The sequence below is a fragment of the Cyrtonyx montezumae genome, unplaced genomic scaffold (assembly GCF_038088225.1).
Source record: "Cyrtonyx montezumae isolate F1298 unplaced genomic scaffold, pur_monq_1.0 scaffold_17, whole genome shotgun sequence".
Taxonomy (NCBI): domain Eukaryota; kingdom Metazoa; phylum Chordata; class Aves; order Galliformes; family Odontophoridae; genus Cyrtonyx; species Cyrtonyx montezumae.
This window is the reverse complement of record NW_027071903.1, coordinates 4,337,176-4,358,575: the sequence shown is the minus strand read 5'-3', so window position 1 is coordinate 4,358,575 and position 21,400 is coordinate 4,337,176. Positions and strand designations below refer to the sequence as shown.

The following is a 21,400-nucleotide window of genomic DNA, read 5'->3' as shown; positions in this document are numbered from 1 at the left end:
TTTTTTCCTCCACATAAGTGACCTGATTTCTGAACTGCTGAGGATAGTACAGTTCGTATTAAACCGCTGAGTACCGAATGCGTGAAGTTCACTAGAAAATCAGTTTACTTGAATGTCCAAATAAGTGTGTGCCTAGCTTTAGGAACTTACACTTGAAATTGGACTTCATATTTTTTATCATACTTTGTTATGATGCACCTAATTTTTATGAGTAAAAGTTGTTCTTCTGAGAGATTAAATACAGAAAACTTCAATGTGTAGCAAACCACACTTCCTGGTTAAACAGAGAGTTTCATTCTTAAGACCCATCACATCTTACTAATGTGATTCTGCCTTGGTAATGAACATTATCTTTAAACATTTACACTATAACTCTGAACTAATTTTTTAAAGTGAGTCATATATTGACCAAAAGCATTGCACAAGCATCTGAATGCAGCTTTATGTTTTGTTCTAAATATAATCCTAATACCTGACTGATTATTTATTTATTTGTGTGTTTCTTTTTAATAAAAAAGATGTTCCTCAGTTTTAAAATCAGCTCTTAACACACTGTGTATTGAAATCAATGGTGTCAGGCTGCAGCGAGATTCAGTTAACCAAGATGTGTTTATTGTGGCATATTAAGGAAATTCAGAATTATAACTTTATTTTAAAGTATTATAAAATATATCAGAGTGGCATAACTGATTTTCAGAAAACTGCCGTAGATTTTGTGGCAAAGTACTGCTCTTCTATCACTAAGTTTAGCAGCTTACTTGCCAAAAGAAGTGTCACGAGAATCTGACAGTCTGAGTCTCTTTTCTGACCACTATGTAATGTAATCCAAACTGCTACTGGATCCAGACTCACCGTACTATGCCCAGGTACAGTGCAGAACAGATGCAAAATTGTCAGTGCATGCTGTTAGGTTCTGTAATACATACCACTTGATGTCAATCTTTATTGAACCATATCAATAGTTTAATGATAAACTCTCCTACTTTGTACTTTTCCTATTAAAAACAATTTTGAAGGCTTAATTTTGTGATCTGTATTATTTTTACAAATAATGCACTAATACAATCACACTCTGAAAATGATAAAAATGAAAGCTTTCCTGGAGCTTTAATTCGCTGTCCCCTTAAAGCACTGTTGGAGTAATCTACAGCAGCTCCTTCCTCTTGTCAAGATGGGTCTGTTGCAGCTGCATAATTTACCTGGAAATGTACATTTGCAAACTGACTACTTGTCAGATGAAACTTGTTTTCCTACAGATCAGTGATGTCAATCTATAAAACAATCACTCCTTCGGCATTTGAAGTATTCTGTGGATAAGCAGTGATTCACGGACTGACTTCTGCACATAGAGCCACTTGATTTGTAACCGAACGATTTGTGTGGTGAATAGTTCACGCATTGTTAATCTGAAATTTATTATTAAAATAATATTATTCACCCTTTTTAAAAATAACCACCATTTTTGTGTGCTTAATACATTACACTTGAAATTATCAGCAGTTACTGTGAAATGTCATAGAAACTGTCTAATAAATGTGATGGAAGATGTAATTAACTCTTGATCAGCACTGTTTTTCAAAGATGTTACCTGGTGAACCTGAGGGCACTTTCTGACCTTCATACTGGTTCCATACGGCTAATCACTCCTTGGACAATAGTTAATATTCTTTTTAGTCTCAGTTTGTCATATTGTCTTATAAATTATTATTCTATTGAGCTTCTCAATCCATTTGGCTATAAAACTGCAGATCTCAGGGGGCTCCATAAAATGTCTTGTGATTGTATGGATTCATTAACTTCATTAAGTAGATTACAAGGATGTCTATTTTGCAGGTTTTCCATTGATCGTCATACTGACCTTGAGAGACAGTTCAACATTAATGCAGAAGATGGAAAAATAACTTTGGCAACACCACTGGACAGAGAAACAAATATGTGGCACAATATAACGATTGTAGCTACCGAAACCAGTAAGTATTTCTGTTTACTGAAGTTCTGTTGGTTTTATTATCATTAATTCTCAGATCGTATGGACTGAAAACAGTACATAACAGAAAAAGTGAAACACTGATATTTTAAGTACTTCATTTTTTGTCAGAGAAAACAATTTCTGCTGATGTTCCATTTCTTTTACTTTTTCAAAACTGCATTTCTTTCAGTGAATAAAGTATGTAGACTTTGAAGAGATGCGTGATGACATTTGTAGAGGTTTTATTGGGTAAATGAAGAAAAAAAAACATCACAGTGAGTTATTATAAGACAGAAGAAATAAAGCTTTGCTGCTGTGGAAGCAGAGTGTAGTCTCAACCCAGAGGTTCTTCACCCTGAAAAATATTTTTTTTCAATACAATAAATGATTAAGCACATGGATAATGTTGAATGGAAGTAGCTCTCTTTGATGTCTATGACTAAATGTACTCATATATGGCTGTAGACAAGAACAGGTATTACTGAGACTGAACAGTGTGCACAAGCCAGGGCATGAGCCAGGAGAGTCACTCTGCCTAGGAATATGTGCCTGAGATTTGTAATCAAGGAGAGTTCCTGATTAATTTGTGCTGTTGGCAGCATTTGATAAGCCAACTTAATTTATTACTAATATTAGCTCTGTATTTTGGACTATACATTTGACAGTCATACTGCATCAAAAAACAGATCCTGGAAGTAAATCTGTCATCTGTCTGGAAGTTAAACTAAGAAAACATTTCTTCTGAAGTATCTGTTCAGCAATCTATTATATATATGCAAAATTCCCACAAGTACATGTACACTTAACACATTTTTGTAAGAATATTTGTCTTCAGAGCTTGATGAATTATGCTGTTAATTCTTGCATGTAGAAAACAAGATGATGTTAATGCTTTTTTTTCCCCCAGAGTATCTTTTTAGAGAATATAGTATTATGATCCAAAACTTGTAGTGCTCAGTATCACGGTGCTGTACCTATGAACACATGAATAATAAATGGGAGAATAAAAGGTGCTTACTTGGCCCATACTGAATCATAGAATCATACAATGCCTGGGTTGAAAAGGACCTCAGAGATCATCGAATTCCAACCCCCTTCCATGGGCTGGGTGGCCAACCTCTGGAGCAGCCTGCCCACAGCCACATCCAGCCTGGCCTTGAATGCCTCCAGGAATAGGGCATCCACAGCCACCCTGGGCAACCTGTTCCTGGGCATCACCACCCTCTGAGTGAAAAACTTCCTCCTAATGTCTAACCTAAATCTCCTGTCTTAGTTAAAACCATTCCCCCTTGTTATATCACTATCAAACAACATTGGAGAGTTACTTTTCCAGCACTTTTTTCCCGTACTTGCTTTTAAATACAAACATGTTAGGAATCTGTGAGAATAAGTGGTAATGAAATGCACGCGCGTATGAGAAAGAGATGTCTGAATAGAAAATAAGGTCTCAATTTATAATCTCTGTAAACTGTATCAATCTTAATAATTTGTTGATTTCATTACTAATAGCTCAATAATACCAAAAATAAATAAATAAATAAATAGCCCATTCATTGCTATTAAACCTTGTGGATAAATAGTACCTTGATTAATGTGTGACAATACTGGTAGGAAATGTGAGGCAATACAGTGAATCAAATTGCATAAGGAAAGAAAGCAAGCTGCAGTTTTATTAAACTTTGCCAGGTTGATATCAAGCCACTTAATAATTCAGCTGATTTTCGAGGAGAAAGGTATAGAAATCTTCATGCCAATTTTCTCAAGGCATAAGCAGTCTCAGATTGTGAGATTTACAGATAACATGAAGAGAATTATTAGTCTGTGATTCAAATCTTTTGAGACATCAAAATAAGTACAGTGAAGTAAGTTTACAGTTTATTTCCTTCTGAAAGTCTGAAAAGGAAAAAATAATTTTTGAAGAAACTAATCCAGTTCACTTTTTTGACCTCCCTTATATGTGTGTATCAGAACAAAGTTAACAAAATTCCACTTTTCTAAGTCAGATCAGAATCAAGTCTGCTTGTTCCTTCTTCAGATTAAAAAAATGTAATTGTATTTAAGAATTGTGTAAGAAATCAGCTTTGTCATTTAACTTCATGGTAGCCTCAGCACCTACCAGAGATGTAAAATTGCTTCTTTTCCGACTGGCTATGAAAATCATAATGCCAGTCTAGCTCTAAGCTTTTGACCTCCTGCTCAGGGCCGGGTTGATAGAGTTGGGTTTTTATTGTGGTATTGGTTTTGTTTTTACATTCCTAATACGATTATCTGACATTTACATAAAAAAAGAGCTGAATTTCATAGACTGCTATGCCTGCTTCTCTAAGAGACAATATTTATAAACTCCTAATGCAGAAACTAAATCTGTTCACAGAATTGTCGAGCAGGGTAAAATGGTCATTTTCAGATTTTTTTACAGCACAGTAATAAGCAATATCTCTGTTATAAAATAGCAGAAATCTGTTAAAGGCAGACACAAGCAGCAAATGAAAATACAAAATGTGTCATCTCTATGCTTTTACTGAGAGCCATATTAATGTACTGCTTATCCCTCCCATAAACATAAGTATATTATATATCATCATCATTCACACAGGAGCATTTTCTCTTCCTAACCAAGCTGCTCTTTCAGATTCCAATCAGGGCTCATCTCTGTTCATACGGGCAATGATTGGACCATTTCATTGCCATCACAGTTGCTTACCAATGATAAGCAGTGATATCTTTTTTCATCATGATTGCCAACATGATGGGAGTAGACCCTGATTTATTAATACCTTCATAGATAGACACCAAGTTTTGCCAAATCTTACATCACTTTTTTACACTGCCTGCACCTCAATTTGTGCCTTAAGTTGAAGAAAAAGTTTTGACATTTTCTGCTGTCACTGCAACTGAGTTATTCTTATGTATCATACCTCTACCACTGTCCTGAGTGGGATATTAAAGAACACTGACCTTAGTACTCATCCCTGAGGGGCACTGCTCATCACTGATCTCCATATGTATGTGAATATAATACTTACATTCTTCATTACATATTTAAACTAAAATTTACTTCTTTGTAGTTTTTCTCTAATGAAGTAGTAACTTCATTAGACTGATTAATTATAACACAATAATTGATAAGAAAAAAGAATGTTGCAAACAACGTTGACCTCTTTGAAAAATTGCTCTGAAATACTACCTGAAATTCACAGAAGAAAACCATATATTAATCCTTACTGCAGAAGAGATACTGAAAATTATTAAACCTTTGAATTGATTCTTAAATTTTCTTTGTACATGGGCATGCAGCCAAGTTTACTCTGCTGAATGAATCTAGAGCATGAGTATGTAGGCGATTACAGTGTATATAAAACAGGCTCATTGGCAAAATGACTTTATCAGAACCCTTTGGTCTGTGGATATGAGAGGTAAACCTTGTTTTCTGCCACTGACTGGATTTTAAATAGTGAATCCATGAGGTTTTTCTTTGTTATTGATGTTATATGGTTAAGAAATGTGTGACTGAAGGCTAAGGACCTTGAAGTTGGATGCCAATGTTGTGAGGTTTTCTCAGCTGGATGCTTGAGAGAACAATGAGTGGATATAGCCTTGCTTTGTAAGTCAGGGCTGAATCTCCTTCTCTTATGTTTGGGCCTTCTGTAGTTAAGTCCTGAACAGGAAAGAAATCTGTGGGTATACACAAGTATTCTGGATTGCACTGCGGTAAGAATGAATGAATGATTAACTTACAGACATTTCTTCAGACATTTCTTCTGTGGCCTTTTTTTTTTTTTAATGTCTATATATGTACAAAGTCCTAACACATTTTTGTTATTTGGTTCTTTTTTGAAATGCAGTTTTTGGCACTCAGGAAAGTCTAGTGAAGTGAAGATCCATACAGTCGTGTGTAAGCCCATTCATTTGAACATGTAAATACATTTTTTAGATTGTATAAAGTGCAATTATAGCTTTAACTGCTGTTCACATTGACATGCTTGTGTTGCTTGCATTAACTGGCTGGCAATTTTGCTGGGCAGTGAAGCAGAGCAGAGTTCAAGCTGAGCTAACCTCCTCAGTATTCTCTCAGGTTCTTGTACAGGTTTTGTAGTACTTAGAGTTATGTGTTGTCAATGCTACTCAACTACTAAAGGAAAATCAAATAGACATGATTTATTTATTACAACATTTTTGCTACAGTTCGCACAGATTCTGAATGGAGTTCATTCAGATCAATTCAAGCTATCAAACTGTCATACATGCCCATGGCATATAGTAATTATACTCTGTCGACTTTATGCCTCCAGCTCCATGGATTCCCACTTCCACTAAAAGCTACATTGCAGATATTTCCTCAGTGTCCTTCCTCACTGTGTAACTCATTAACACTAAGGAAATGTCCTATACTTCAGTGACTTCTGGTTAATTGATATAACAAGAGCAACAACTATTGGAGAAGTAATGTAGTTTGAATCCAAAGCCAAGACTTAGACTGGAAGAGCAAAATTAGGCAAGAGATGTGTATTAGTAACATAATACAATGGCATTACTATTCCTCCAATTTAAATATGACTATCCTGGTATTTGCATTTTCATCTCACATAAACTTTATCTGAGGTCTGCTTGATACAGGATTCTGTTGAATTATTATTATTTTTTTTACAAGCTCTATAATGCATCCATTATTAACAGTGCTTACCTGGAATTCTCATTTAAAAGTGAAGTAATCCTTTTCCCAAATACACGTGTACTACAGAGTAGAAATTTATTGAATAATATCACTGATTTAACAGGAAGAATCTTCTAAACATATTCCAGTTTGCAATCTGTGAGATGTGTGAAAAGCACACCTACAAATAACAGAACCGTAGCTCACAAACTTTAAAGACAACTAAATGATGATACCTTTAAATTTCCCAAGCTTTCTGGTGCAGCACTGAGTGGACTGTTCAAGGTTGCTATTTTCTTCCCAGCCTTCTGATCATTTGCAGTACTGGATTTCTTCAATTACATTCAGATTGAATCTCAGTAACATTTTATGAGATCGACCACTGTGAGCATATTCAAGCATAGACAGTTTCTTGTTTAATTAGTAGAGTCCAGCCTTTCCAGATATAGCAGGAGACGGAGGGATGAAGTGTGCATCCACTGAGATGTTTCATCAAAGGCTCTTCCAAAATGTCTCTTTTCTCACACATGCACAGACATGCAGCAAATGTCACCAGGGGAATTCCAAGACTCCTGCAGAGCTGCATGGGAGAAGATATTTGTTAGCCTAAAGCAAAGCTTTTAGCCCAGTTGTGAATCTATGAGTGGGAGTTTTTAATTGAGTTTCTGTTTTCCTTACACTCCAGACAATGTAGACATGGAGCTATTATTTTGATGTTGATTGACCACTTTTATCAAGCAACCCTTGCTATTCAGCTATGCTTGCCAAACGAAAAGCATGCCACTGGCTTGCTGGTGTCCACCTCCCTCCACAAAAGTGTTTGGCAAAATACCAGAACTGCCACAACTAGTGGAAATTCTAGTGAATTATTAATCAAAGCAGAGGTCGAAAATATAGACAAAATCTTGAAATAGAAACGGTGATTTGACCATATAAAATATTTTCCAAGCATGGAGCATAGGAATCTCAAGGACAAAGCTGTGGGTTCTATTTGACAAAGGTAATTACCCATATACCAACTGCATTCTTCTGAAATGAAGACGCATGAGGCAATTTTATCACGTAATGGGAAAGGGCATAAAGCCAAGAAGACTTTTTATGGGTTACCAAGAATATAAATACAATAATTGAATCATCGCCCAGCACATGCTCTACTAAGGTTATCTATATTGCGTGTTACCTTAAAAAATACAAAGGCAATAATTAAAAAGGGTGAGAGTCATAATTACTCTTTAGAATAAGCCTTCAGGTATGATGTATTTAAATGCCATGAATACCTTTGTTCATGACTTCATTTATTTTATTTAGTCTTTTATTGTAAAAATGACTATAGGCATTATTAGCAATAATTCTTACATTTTAGGGAGTTACTCTAGTGTATTATATAATTAGCTCTAATTTAGAGCTGAGTAAATCTCAGTAAATTTTGGAAAGATAAGGAAATAAGCCATTATGGAGATAGAACCAGGTGAATCACAGGGACGTGCAGAATCATAGAATGGCTTAGGTTGGAACAGATATTAAGGAGCAGCTGGTTCCAATCTCCCTGCCTTGGACTGATTGCCAACCACCAGATTAAGCTGCCCAGGGTCCCATCGAACTCGACTTTGAGACCCTTCAGGGATGGGTCATCCCCAGCTTCTCTGGGCAGCCTGTGCTGCCATGGCCTCACCCACCTCTGGGTAGGGAATATTAACCTTTTCCACTTTACATTTTTTTCTGACTTACTGGAATTGGAACTAGATGATCTATCATTTTTGCACTGACAGAGTATAGCATGGTGGTTTTTATTCACTCGCATGTAAATACAGGACTACATAGGACTCCAGAGCTTCCAGTGGGTTGCAGAGAATTAGTCCGTGGTGGGATGGCATGATGTGTTAGTTTGCTGCTCTCAGCTATTAAAGTACATTAAGACATGCAGCAAACTTTCCCATCAATGCTTTTCATAGCTCATGAATGACAATAGATAGGATCCACATGGATAATAGTATGGGAGTGGCAGTATTATGAAGGAATATGAATAGGAAAGGAAGGCACTTAAGAAACAATCTGTATATAAAGCAGACTCAATAGTTTAGATGATAGAATTAAAATTCAGGTATGAGGAACAAAATAAAAGTTTGTAACCTCTAATTACAGAGAACAGAATGTAGGGCAACTGCAAGGAAATCATCTGAGTAACTAAAAAGAGGAAAAATTGAGGAGGTGATAAATATTATAAGAAGGATAGAGAGAGCTGCATCAACGATCTAGCATCTTGCATTGTGGTTTTCAGGGCAGGATATCTTAGTTCTAGCACATGTTATTCCTCTTAAAAATCACGAGTAATATTGTTGTAGTTTGATAAGAATCGATTTACTACTTCTAAGCAGAATGTGACTGTATCTAAAATCTCCACTCTTTATTCCCTGTAAGACTGAAGTATGAGAGTAAGTCAGAGCAGAGGTTTTTAACTAGATCTTGGTTTAGCCAATATTAAGAACTTTTTTTTTTTTTCTAGAATAAAGAGTCAGAGAATCATGATTTGAGCTCCTAGTGAACTTGCTGGATGGTAATTATGGTACTGTAGGTCTGAAACACGGGATTTTTAAAGATACATACTGATGCATTAGTGAGATCTTTTTGCCACAGATGTGCAAGTAAGAATTGTTTAATTCTAAACCTGATTCAATATCAGCACATCTGGCAAAGTTTTATCCAAGCAGGAAAAACAATCAATGAATAACACTGCTAAGGAATAAATATGAGCTCTGAAAATGACAAAATTTAAATACTTCTGTAATAAAGACTTGTTTGATAAAAATTTTATATAAGTATTTTGTAGTTTTGTCTAACAGTAAGAAAGAGAGAGGTTTCATTTGAACCATTAATTATTATGCTTTAATCATGAAATCATTTAAAATAAAATCCTCAAATATTCCAAACGCTCTCAATCAGTATGCTTATTGTTGTTATTATTGCTGCTAATTATTATAAAATTTCAAAGCTAATTATAATTGACAATAAGACCTTGCATATCTGAGTCAATATTTTATAACACTTTAATATGCATGATGCATTAGCATATTAACAATATAATTGCTCTGAAGTGTGGACCAGATTCCTGACTCTTCTATAGTAATGCAACTCTCTTGATTAACTTGGAACCAAGCAAATCATGCCTCGGAACATTTGTTGTGTCTTCAACTTTTCTTCAAATAGAAAGCTTCCAGCCCGTTTGCTTCTAGCCCGTTTGCTACTTCGTTTTCTGAGACTCATTGGATTCTGTTACTTAATAGTATCATATTTTTTGGACATCTTCTCAATGTGACATTCTGAAATGAGAACTTACAGCTTCCTAGTAACAATTCAGGCCTCAGAAATTCTTAAATCTTAATTAGTTTGTGGTGAGGTGATCCAAAAGAAGCTAAGATCTAACAGCATTTCCATCGTGATGTTGCTACTGAAATTTTGTGGAATGAAGGTAGCAGAAAGGTGTGGATCTGTTTTCTGCCTCTTTTCTCCTTACCAGTAGCTGCCATAAGGGTAAGGGGAAAAAAAAAATTCAGAAGCTTATAGTGGGCTCTGCCTTCTGTTACAGTGGTGGGACTGTAAAATAGTTCTAAGTTGCAAATGTGCCCAGAGATCACAGCTGTGGTTAGTTTTGCTGTTGCTTATTCTTGAAGTGACTTATAATTTTTTATCCTGTTAAATAAACTTGATTTTTCTGTTATTTACATTGCTTTTGAAGAAAAAAAAAGTGTAACTTCGAACATTTCTAGCTTGCATTTCTTTATGGCTTGCAAGTCCAGTATTATTAGTTATTAAAACTTAGACCATATTTTTAATTTCTGCCTTATAACAGTTCACCACTTACATTTGTAACAGTCAGTTTACTGAAAGTGGCATAACTGCAAACTGCAGCCTGACTTGCATCCTCAGCAGAGAAAAATAAGTCTCAACAATACAATACTGTATCAGAAATACAGGTTATTTTCTGCCAACATTTGTTTCAGCATGGGTTCTGCATAGCTGTGTGGGTGGAAGGATGTTGGCAGTGTACTTTTGTGTGTGTGTTTTTTTTAAGGATTTATTTAGGATCTGTGAATAAAACAGCATTGTTTTCATTGTCATAAACCTGATATAACTGTAGCAGCTTCCAATACAACCTGTGCAAGCAGCTATAGTAATAATTTATTTTGAATTATGTGTTTGTTTACTCATATTGATGTGTCACATATATCTTGATTATGTGTCACTGTGAGTATGAAGCTCACTGTGGTCAAAATTAGGTATGCAGAAGTACAGTCTCTAAGGACAAGCTGTTTGCAAGTAGAGCTTCTGACAACAGACAAGTACCCATAATTGCTACTCAAATATTTAAAAGGTGCTACAGTTCCTGATTAGGATGCCCCTTCTAAATCTCTTCCCAAGCCTTACCCCATCACTTTGTTCCCCTTAATTTAATAACTGCCCTTCTTTTTCCTAATGCTTCTCCAATGCAGTCTAATCACTTTGTTATGCAGTATGTAGATTACATGTAATGATGACTTGTTTTACCAAGTGCGTCTACTATCTACTTTGTCTTCTAGCATTTTCATTGCAAAGTCTGAGAAAAATAGAAAGCCTGAGGTGATTTTTTACTGGATTTTCAAAACGCAAATATTGTGATTTAAGGGAAATCACCATTCAGTGTGATTTATGATAACCTGACATTTGAATGTCAGGGTTGTTGGGTATGTTGGAGAGTTGCCTAGGCTTGGCATTCCCCTCCTGCTCTTAGGTAGATACAATTTAGCTTTGCATCAATAGTTTACTTCGGCTCCTTTAAGGGCAGCATTACAGCTCACTTACCCTGGCCTCTTTTCTCTGTCACATTGCAGCAGCAGATAACTTTTCCAATCTTAACTTGCATGGCTAAATTTAAACAAAAAAAAAAAAATTATTTTCTTTTATAACTTGGATTCTGGTAGAAGAGACCCTCTTCAAAGTTATTAAGTGTTGTTTTGCTGTTCCAAGCTAGTTTACCCTTCCCAAGGCTTTTTTATCTTTCTCTGTACATAAAAAGAAGACAATGTAATTCATATACACCAACCAAAATATAATACTTCTGCAAAAAGTTACAAACATTTTCCAGTTTTGTAAATGGATTTTTCGCTTTGCTGAGGACCAGAGGTAGTTGTGAGTAACCCTCTGTTAGGCTGCTGAATAACTGCACAGTTTAATGGTATGAAAAATAACAAAGAGGTTGCACTTGAATATCAAATTATAGCCTACCCTCAGATATGCAAAATGGGAGCTAACTGGTTCCATCAAGATGCGTTGTGCCTTTATGACAATAATATACTAATGTTTTTAAAAAGCATTGTTTGATTATCCAGCTTTATAAATTTTTGAAATTAACAAAGTAGCAGTTGAGATCTTGGCTTTAATTTAAATTGTATTTAAATTTTCCATCTTATATTATTTAAAATGTAGAAAATAGATAATGTAGTATTAAACATAAGGACTGGATTAAGCTCCCAGAGTAGAAGAGAGCTGATTAACCTCAGCAGAAGCAGAATCAGGCCTTGAAGTGAAAGGGAAAAGCAAATAGAAATGCAGTCAGTTTGAATTACTTTACTACAATAGCAAGCAGAGATCTCTGCACTGAGTTAGGTGAATGTCACAGATAAGAAAATCTGTTTGGTCTTTTTGCAGACATGTTTCATTTTTCTGCAAATTTTTGGTAACTGCTTCAAATTTTCTATTCATTATGAGCTATATTAAATATTTTTTGTCTTACATGCAAAAAAAAAAGCCCCACAGAAAATGAAAGTAAAGACTTTGAACAATGCCTAAAGAATACGAATTTATATAAGTACCATTTTCTGTCATGACTTGTGAATCTATCATACCGCTTTTTATCCCAAGCTATACATTTACGTATTGATTACGTAGGTAGGTGGCCTATCTTAGTCACTCTTTAGAGGTGGAGTTATTGAGCTCTGGAAACCTTTTTACTTTATATTCAGCTTTGAAGTCATTTGCTTGAAAATGCACTCTCCTCAGTTTTGCCTTCTCCTTGTCCTCCACTCCAAAATATGCAGTCAAAACTTCCCACATGTTAGCTGGATGGCCGCTCCCTGTCTGGCCATGGTTTGTTCATTCCTTTGAGAACACGCATTTACTGACAATTTTTCGTGGCAAGGAGGTAGAAAAGTGAACAAAAATGAAGGAGATAGAGGTGCTGAGCAAGTCCTTGGTTAAACTAGTGACAGTTTAACAGTGATGAACTAAACAGAATTTAATGTAGCTTTGTTCTTGATTTCTATATATATATATATATATATATATATATATATATTTTTTTTTTTTTTTTTTTTTTTTGGAGACCATAAGAAATAAACTGAGGGATCTATTGAAAGGTGACAAAGTTTTTGAATGCCATTTTTTTTTCCACAGAATGACTTATGGAATAAATCTGAGAAATATGTTTCACATCTTTTTCTTTCTCCCTCCCTCCTACACACTCGTACATGCAGAGATTCACCACAATCTGTACTCCTGTAGTAGTGGAGTCCAGAGTGCACTGAAATAAGTATAAATTGAAGATTGATTTTGAAGAAGAGCACGTTTCTTGTCTCAGCTTCTTATACAGAAGCCATTCCACTATGCATTAATTTGTTGTACCATTACATGGGTATTCAGTGACTCTCAGTATTTTCTCATTCTTTAAAAGTTTTAAGAATTTTGTGAGAGGTTTGAAATCTTCATGGAGACTTGTTTGTTTGTTTGTTCATTTGTTTTATGGTTTGGTGGTTAAAGTTTATCCTAATTGAGAAATATGGTCCGTTATTTTTTATCCGTGAAAAAATGATGCCAATTACTGGTGTTTTTTCCTGACAGTTTCAAAATCTGTTTCAGGCAGTCAGTCTCTTTTGAATCAGATCATTACACAGCACTTCAGATAAATGAGCATGGCTTTTACTGCAGTATGTGATTTCTACGGTTAAACATCAACATAAATAAAATTTCAGTTTCACAGTGTCAACTCTGCTTGTTGGGATTCTCGAAGATAGACTTGCCAGTTTAATATGGCAAAAGAATTGTTAGAAGTTGCAGTATTACAGAGATAAAGGATTTCACAAAGAAAGCAACAACTTAAAACCATAAAGGAAAAATAAATTTGTACTGCATTTGAATTGTCTTACTAATGTTGATGGATAAAACTTTGATAAAGGCTTGGGGAATAGAACAGTTAAAATACAACTTAATAAGTTTGAAATATGAGAGATATAAGACAAGTGCTGTTGTTTCTATTAAGTCAGTGATTCAGATTTTGTTTTGATTTCTCTGTTGGAACTAGGACTTCTAATTTAAAATATTATTAGAGCAGAAATTTCACTGAATCAGAGAAGCATGAAATAACCATTTCCAAGCCATATGATGATGATAATACTAATAAAAGATGTGTTATTCTCCAGGAGTCTACTTTTATACAGGTACTTAATTTTAGTTAAAATGCAAGACAGTTTATGACTTTTTAAAGAGAACCTTGATGTGATTTTGGATGCTTTAATTAAATAAGGGAAAAGTGGATTAAACTGGATTTCTTTTTGTTAAATAAATGATGAACTTACATTTTTTTTTGTCAGACAATAATTCTGCTTATAATGAGCACTGCTTTTTAAGACCAGTGACTATCGAGCATAGATATGCTTAATATTTTTAGCTGTTACACCACAATGTTCTAAATTTTCAAACTAAGCTTTTACTTCTCAGGTGACAGTCCCAGTGATGTGCATGTATTGCAAGATGGAAGATAGGTCTCTAAGCTGTGCATCACCATAAATGCAGCTGATGAAATCTACAGATTCAGTTAGTTTGTTAAGAGATAATGTCTCTACCTTCAGGAACCTGTCTTACAGTCTACCTGAAAAATGAAAGATTTACTTTAATTCTAAATTCTGATGACTTTGTGGTTCAATGGAAAAAAAAATAAACAAGATATTAATTAAAAAGAAATTGAAATTTAATTTTATCACTACTTCAGAATAGAACTGACTGACTCTCTATTCACAAATAAAGAAAATTTCTGAAACTTGAATACTAATCATTGTAAAGACAAGCCGTATGTGACGACAAGGATCTAGCATTCTATTTCCTCACTCGCTGCTGGGACTACCCAGCTGTATGCTTTACAGCACAGGTCTTCAACCTTTTTGCTTGCCTGGGCCACACTGAGTGAAGAGGGGCTGTTCTGAGCTGCAATATAGTTGATGCATATTCCACTTCTCTGTATTTCTTTATTAAAACATAAAGAAAAGAGAGCAGGAAAACCATAAAAATAGAGGGACGTTTGACCTTGTTTTTTTCAAATCAGTGTGCTTCAGTGGAAGTGATTGAAATTCTTAGTGAGCTCTCGAAGTGTTTTACTGCTTAGAACTTTTCAGACATTTTAAGTATGAAAATGCGCAGATGATACCATTTCATTTTGTCAGTGTTTGGTCATTTCTTCCCATAATAGGTATACTTAGGGTGATTTTTATTTACTGTTTATTATGTTTACTTTTTATTCTTATTTCATTGTTAATTATTCTTCATTTAGCATGAAGTGAATAATTATTGAAAATTTTGCAGTGACAAAATAGTGTATTTAGTGTGGTGGGCAGTACAGGCAGTAGATAAAATTTCCCTCTCTTTCTCAACAGTGAAATTCATTATAGTCACAAGAACCCTAATAGGTAGTGGATATCCCCTTGTTTGGAGATTGCCAAACCAGTTGGGTCTCACTTGTGTTTAGTAAATTAATTTTTTAAATGAATTCTCATCAAGTTCCTAATTATAATATCTTTAAATTTAATGTTTGTCTTTCTGATGAAAGACAAACATTTTGGGGGCAGTCACAAGAGACATGAATAATTTCTTTAGAAGCTTATCTAATTAATTACATTTCTCTGTAATGTCTTTAAAATTTGAACTCCCATCATTTCATTAATTTAGATAAAAGCAAATCTTTAGTGTTCAAATATGACACTAGTCCTGAGAATTCTGATAAGCTAGAGATTTATTGTCTGTATTTTTATCAAGATAAAAAAAAAGAGTGTTTTATATTTTAAATTTCCTGATTTGCATTTTAATGTTAGTTTGATGGCATATATACTCACTTCACCTGTTAATAAGGAATACTATATCATGTGAAACTGTCATAAATATTACTCTTACCGTATTTTGATAAGGATTTCTTTTTCTTCTGTGACACATCTTTTTCTAAATTAAAACTAGAGAGTCCTTTGACTAAAGAGAATTTAAAGTTTGATGTCTTGTAATCTTCCATATTCTATATAGGCAGAATTTGAGTATTTCCATCTATCCAGAAAATGTAAAGACGTTTTAGTGATACTATGATTTTATTCTTTTGAAATAGAGATTTTTATGTTATTTTAAATTAATGTTATTCAAGGTGCTGAAATTTATGTACATTTAGATTTATGGGTGGAGCTTCAAAATAATGTCTGTCTTGAAAATACGAGGAAAAAGGATGCAAGAGGTAGGATATAATTAGGCTACAGCACAATTCACTTTAATCAAAACCACAAAAAATACACTCTGTATTCTGTGGGTCTTCCTTTAGTCATCTCTACAGCTTGTAGGGCTCCTACAAGTCATGTCAGTAGCCTCCAATCCACTGACATAGCCTGATCTACTCCTATTTTTTGATGCTTATTGTTACAGGTGCATTGAATACAAATCAATAACAACTTCTGTTTTGCCTGAAAAAAATTAATGCTGTCTTCTCCTAATCAATTTCTGCACTGACAGAGAATAGAACTGAAATGGGCTGCTAGGTTGTCACGATTGTACATACATTAACAGCCTGACAATGCAGGAGCTTTCCTGCCTGTGGTAAGAACTCAGGCAAAAACACATACTTGAAGAACAAGACAAACATACAGTTTAATTTGCAGTATACAATTATTAGGATTGTTGATGATACAAGCAAGATAAAATATGTTGTTTGTAAAATAATATTCAGTAAGGGATGGATCTTGAAATTAGGATTGGATTGCTTGTAAATGTATACATGTCCTATAGAATGTATTTTAAATCTTCAGATCAGCTGGTCACCTAAGTTTAAAAGGAGTTCATGTATTGCTTTTTGAAGAAAAAAATATGATAAAATGTAAAATGATAAATAAAATATGATAAGATATGAAAAAATATCATAAAATGTAAAATAATCATTTTAATGGATTATTAATAAATATGTTGAACTGAAGGAAAGACACTAGAATTTGATTGTGAAATTTATTCGGAGTGTGAATTGTTGCTTTAGCTTTTATTTCCTTACAGCTTAGTAAGATTATTCTACTCTGCAGTGACAAACTTCCTTATGCAAAATAGATTTACACTACAAACTATGAGACTTTACTTCAATGAAGAAAGAAGTTCACAGGTCATTTTCTTGGATAGATGTAGATTAATCAAAACACTTCACTTATCCAAAGTACAATCTAGTTTTACCTTTGTCAATCTACAGATCCTCTCTCACTATGTGTTTCCACATTAATCGTATTTCTAATGAAGAAATAATAGATGTGTAGTCAGGACAACTAATAGAGTGAAGTGTTCCATGCCCTGTGAAAGATAAACAAAGAAATAAATCTATGTTGTTTACAGCCTTTCCTTTTCCATGTATAATGGACTTTATCAATAAAACAGTAGAAACTTCATCAAAGAAAAATCTTACCAATTTAGTCCAAGAAAGGTCTTCATGGAGATAATCTCCAACAAATACTGTTTGCAGTAGGGATGTATTTATTCTTTTCAGCCACAACAAACTGGCCGTCCTTCTTTATCTCATGCTCCAACTCTATGATCCAGAACAGATAAGACAACTCAGTTAAGAAAGGACAGGAAGAGTATGGTTTCTAGTTAAGAATTTATACATAAAACCCAAACAAAATATACTTACCTTTTATGCTATGATTTCTTTTCTTAGGGAACCACAGTCAAGTGTCCCGGGTGCCTGTTACTATCAAAGTTCTTGATGTAAATGACAACGCTCCTGAGTTTGCATCAGAGCATGAAGCCTTTTTATGTGAGAATGGGAAGCCTGGACAAGTAAATACCTCCATGTTTTTTATGTTGTATAATTTAGAGTGTTAGAATGGGGTGCAGTTTCTCCCTGTCATTTTATCTTTAATCCAAAAATATGTGCCTCTTGTTCATGCTGTAATACTCCTTTAAGATATATCTATAATCATATTCTCTGATACATCTCTCTATATATGGATGTATATATTTTTAAAGTATAGATTTTAAGGTAAAGGTAGGTATCTTGATGGAGCTCATCATTTGTAAGTTCATGTACTTTGATAGGTAAAAGTATAATCCAGCCTGAACCTCAGGGAATGAACTAGATTGCTGCTTCTACATATAGAATTTAGTAGTGATGCTTAAAACAATAAAGCCCTTCCCCTGTGCCTATATTTAAGTTATAATCTCTGTCTATCTAATTATTACTCACTTTTTCAAGATAATTGGGAAGAAAAAAGAAATCAAGAAAGTGAAACAGAGCTTGATGGAAAGTCAAGTGATTTCTAACTGAGTTTAAAGTGTCTAAACAGTGACACAGTGCTGGAGAACTTGAGTTTTGAGATTTCCCTTCTATCTCAGAGGAGAAAAAGAAAAGTGATTTAGCAGTTTATTTTCTTCATAATTTGATGAAATTAGACTGCTAGCAGAGAAATTTATACAACACCCTACAAGGTGAAATAAGTGTAACTAGACTTCAAAAGCAAAGTTTAAACTTAGTAACCTTTTTCTAAGGAAATGAAGCAGATTTCTTAAAAGGCATTTATTTGGAAGACTAATGTACAGAGTTAGGGAAGAATATAACATATGCCAAATAAATTGCAAGATAAAAATTCATGGAAATGTTCAGACAGGGTAAAGTAGCATACTAGAGATTAAACTTTTGTCCAGCTTGAGAAACACAGTGCGTTACAGCGATTCACTGTTTTTAAACTTTCTAATTTATTTCTAGCTCATGACATTTTATTTAAATAAACAGCAGCTGACAGCATGACACTAGACTTGTTAATCCAACTATTCCTGTGTCTCATGTGGGTGTTAGGCATTGAATTCACTATTTTCCAAAGTAGGTTACCTGACAATAGAGTTAGAAATGATTTTCTTTTACTAGTACTAAATGACAACTCTATAGTAGTATATGACAACCAACCTCTACCAAGGCTGGGTTGTTACTGTTGATTTAACTTTCGAGCACTCTTTTTTGTTTAATAGAAAGGTGTCAAACATGTGTCACTTAAGAAATAAGAATTCTCTCTAGGCACTGGAAAGGTTATTGGAATGTGCTCTTATGGACAGACATTTCTCAGGAAACAGGTCTGTTAGTGTTGGTGTTGAAGTTCCTCTAGCTCAGGGTGGCTTTCTGTTTAGCTCACGTGGGTTTTGGAGGCTGAACAGTTATGTTTTGTATGCTATGCTAAATTGTTATGAGTATACCATTTTTATTTTAATTTTATCAAGAGCTTGGTAAGTTTCCTTGAAGTCAGAAAGGTGTGCATACTGTATTCTAAGTATATTGAGAAGCTTTCAGATGGTTTAAAAGTCTTGAAAAACATTCCCACCATTTTTACTTTGGAATAAAAGCAAATTATTATTTGAAAAATAAAAAAATGATTGGGAATAAACTGCTAAAAGAGGCTTTTGTTTAAGCACTTGTGGACAACTTGTGTTAAGCAATATGTTATCTTCAACTTACCATCACCTCTTATGCTCCTACTTGCATAGCAGATGAGCTTAAATTCTTGTGTGAATTTCATAGTTTCTTGGTTTTTTTTCAGTATTTGGCTTCCAGCACGGATGAGGTGACACTGATTCTGCAGTTTAATGTTTTAAACAAGGTTATGGGAACACTAAGTATTCACCAGTCCAGAGTAATTAAGGTTAGGTTCCAAATTTGTTATTTGCTCCAGAGAAGAGTTTAGTGTCTACACTACTAGATTAGATTTTTCTTCTGCTTTTAGTATTCTATATGTAAATTCTGTAATAAATCTTATTAATCAGTCAAGGTGTAGAATTCTGAAGAAGTACATCTCAGCTACAGAATAGTTAACATGAGAAAGGCTACCATTTTACACAGTAGCAAAAGCTTGATTTGGATAGTCCTCTGAAGTCTAAACTGAAATGTTACAGATACAGGAAAGGCACAACTGAGTTTTGAAATTTCAGTATATTTACATTTATAAAATTAAATATAAGTTTCAAATTGAATTTGAATCAACATAAAGGAATTATATCCAAACCTTTTATGAAAACCTATTTGCAGCCCCTACATGTGTTGACTGAGCCATCTAGTTCAGTTTCTTAAGTGTTCTATTTTGGGCTCTGATATAATTGCAAGTGGCAAGTGCAGCTGCTGGTGATGAGACAGAATGTATTAAAAACTGTTGATGTATAACGCTGCCAGATGCATATGCTTTGTTTTATCCTACCTCTACCAGTACTGTAGCCAGTAGGAGATGATGAGGGACAAAGTGGAAGTGGGGGGGAGAAGGTGTGTTTTTCCATTCTCATGTGCTCCTTGTGCATTTTTGTACATGAAGGAAAGCTGTCATAAATGTTTTCTGTCAGTTTTAGGGCAAAAAGAAGACAAGCATAATGTTGTAAGACTTCTAAAGTAACAATAAAGCTGCTCTTAATTTCCCCTTTATTACTTTTTCGCACAAGTCACTAACTAAAGCCAGAATATTCATGGTTTTGCTGTTTCCTCCCACACTGTTCTCAGGTCCCCAGTAAAGTGCCACTTCCTCAAAACTAAGGTTCAACAATTTCAAACACTTAAATTGCATAGGCAGTGATGTACAAGAGTGTAAATTTGCATGTGAACTAGAGTAGTATATAAAAGAATACAATGCACTCTGAGCCTCCCACTGTTTTATTTAGTTCTTCTAATCTGTTCTATTAGATTGGCTTTTCCCAATGTTAGACATCTTCAGAAATTTGCAGATCTTTTTAGAGTGTTGGCTCTTCGCAAATCGCAGAGCAAAAATTGTACTGTGAATCTACCATTCTTGTTATTGTGAACCTGCAAAGTAACTAAAAAATAATCATGTACAACACTGTAGCTACAGATGTGCTTTCCGAGTTGGAGGAACAATTTCAATGGAAGTGGGGAAGAGCTTACTGATTATTAGTAACCATTCTGGGTCAACCCTTTGAGAAGCATCACAGAGAAGGACTTCTAGGCAGTACTATACATTGTAGTCACACATAGGTACTTACAAGACATTGATAACACTGGTGACAACTTCATTTTTCAATTTATCTTTTTACATCATTCATTATAATTATACAGGTTGTTTTTATTATTTATTTGGGTCTTTTTTTATATGTATTATTTCAGACACATGTGGCTTTGTAGAAGTGCAACACAAATTTGCAGACTATAATGCTGAGTTCTCCTAGGGGATCATTTAACTATTAATTGCAATCCTGAGTTGCTTGTTGAGCAAAATATGCTCATTTACTGCGTTCCCAGTAAGTATATGTACAGAATCAGATATATACATGAATTTTTAATGCAACATCAAAGTTGAAATTTTATATGGAATAATTTCAGAAATGTCAAGACTGAACAGCTAAAGAGATGTAAACTTCCACTCTAGTGCTTAGAGATGAGCAAGGCAAAAATCTGGTCTCACTTTGGTTATTATTATTTATCAATTTTGTAATATGGAACACGCATTTGTTCTGGATGCTATTACATGAAAAAAAACAATAAT

At 34.3% G+C, this 21,400-nt stretch overlaps 1 protein-coding gene across 1 annotated transcript in view; it reads left to right on the top strand.

The window, feature by feature from the left end:
* CDH8 (cadherin 8) overlaps window positions 1–21,400 on the top strand; it is a 135,775-nt gene that overhangs the window by 86,695 nt on the left and 27,680 nt on the right. The window contains exons 9-10 of the mRNA XM_065733133.1: window positions 1,834–1,970; window positions 17,590–17,711. Of these exons, the coding sequence (XP_065589205.1) occupies window positions 1,834–1,970; window positions 17,590–17,711 (259 nt within the window). The remainder of the gene's footprint in view (window positions 1–1,833; window positions 1,971–17,589; window positions 17,712–21,400) is intronic.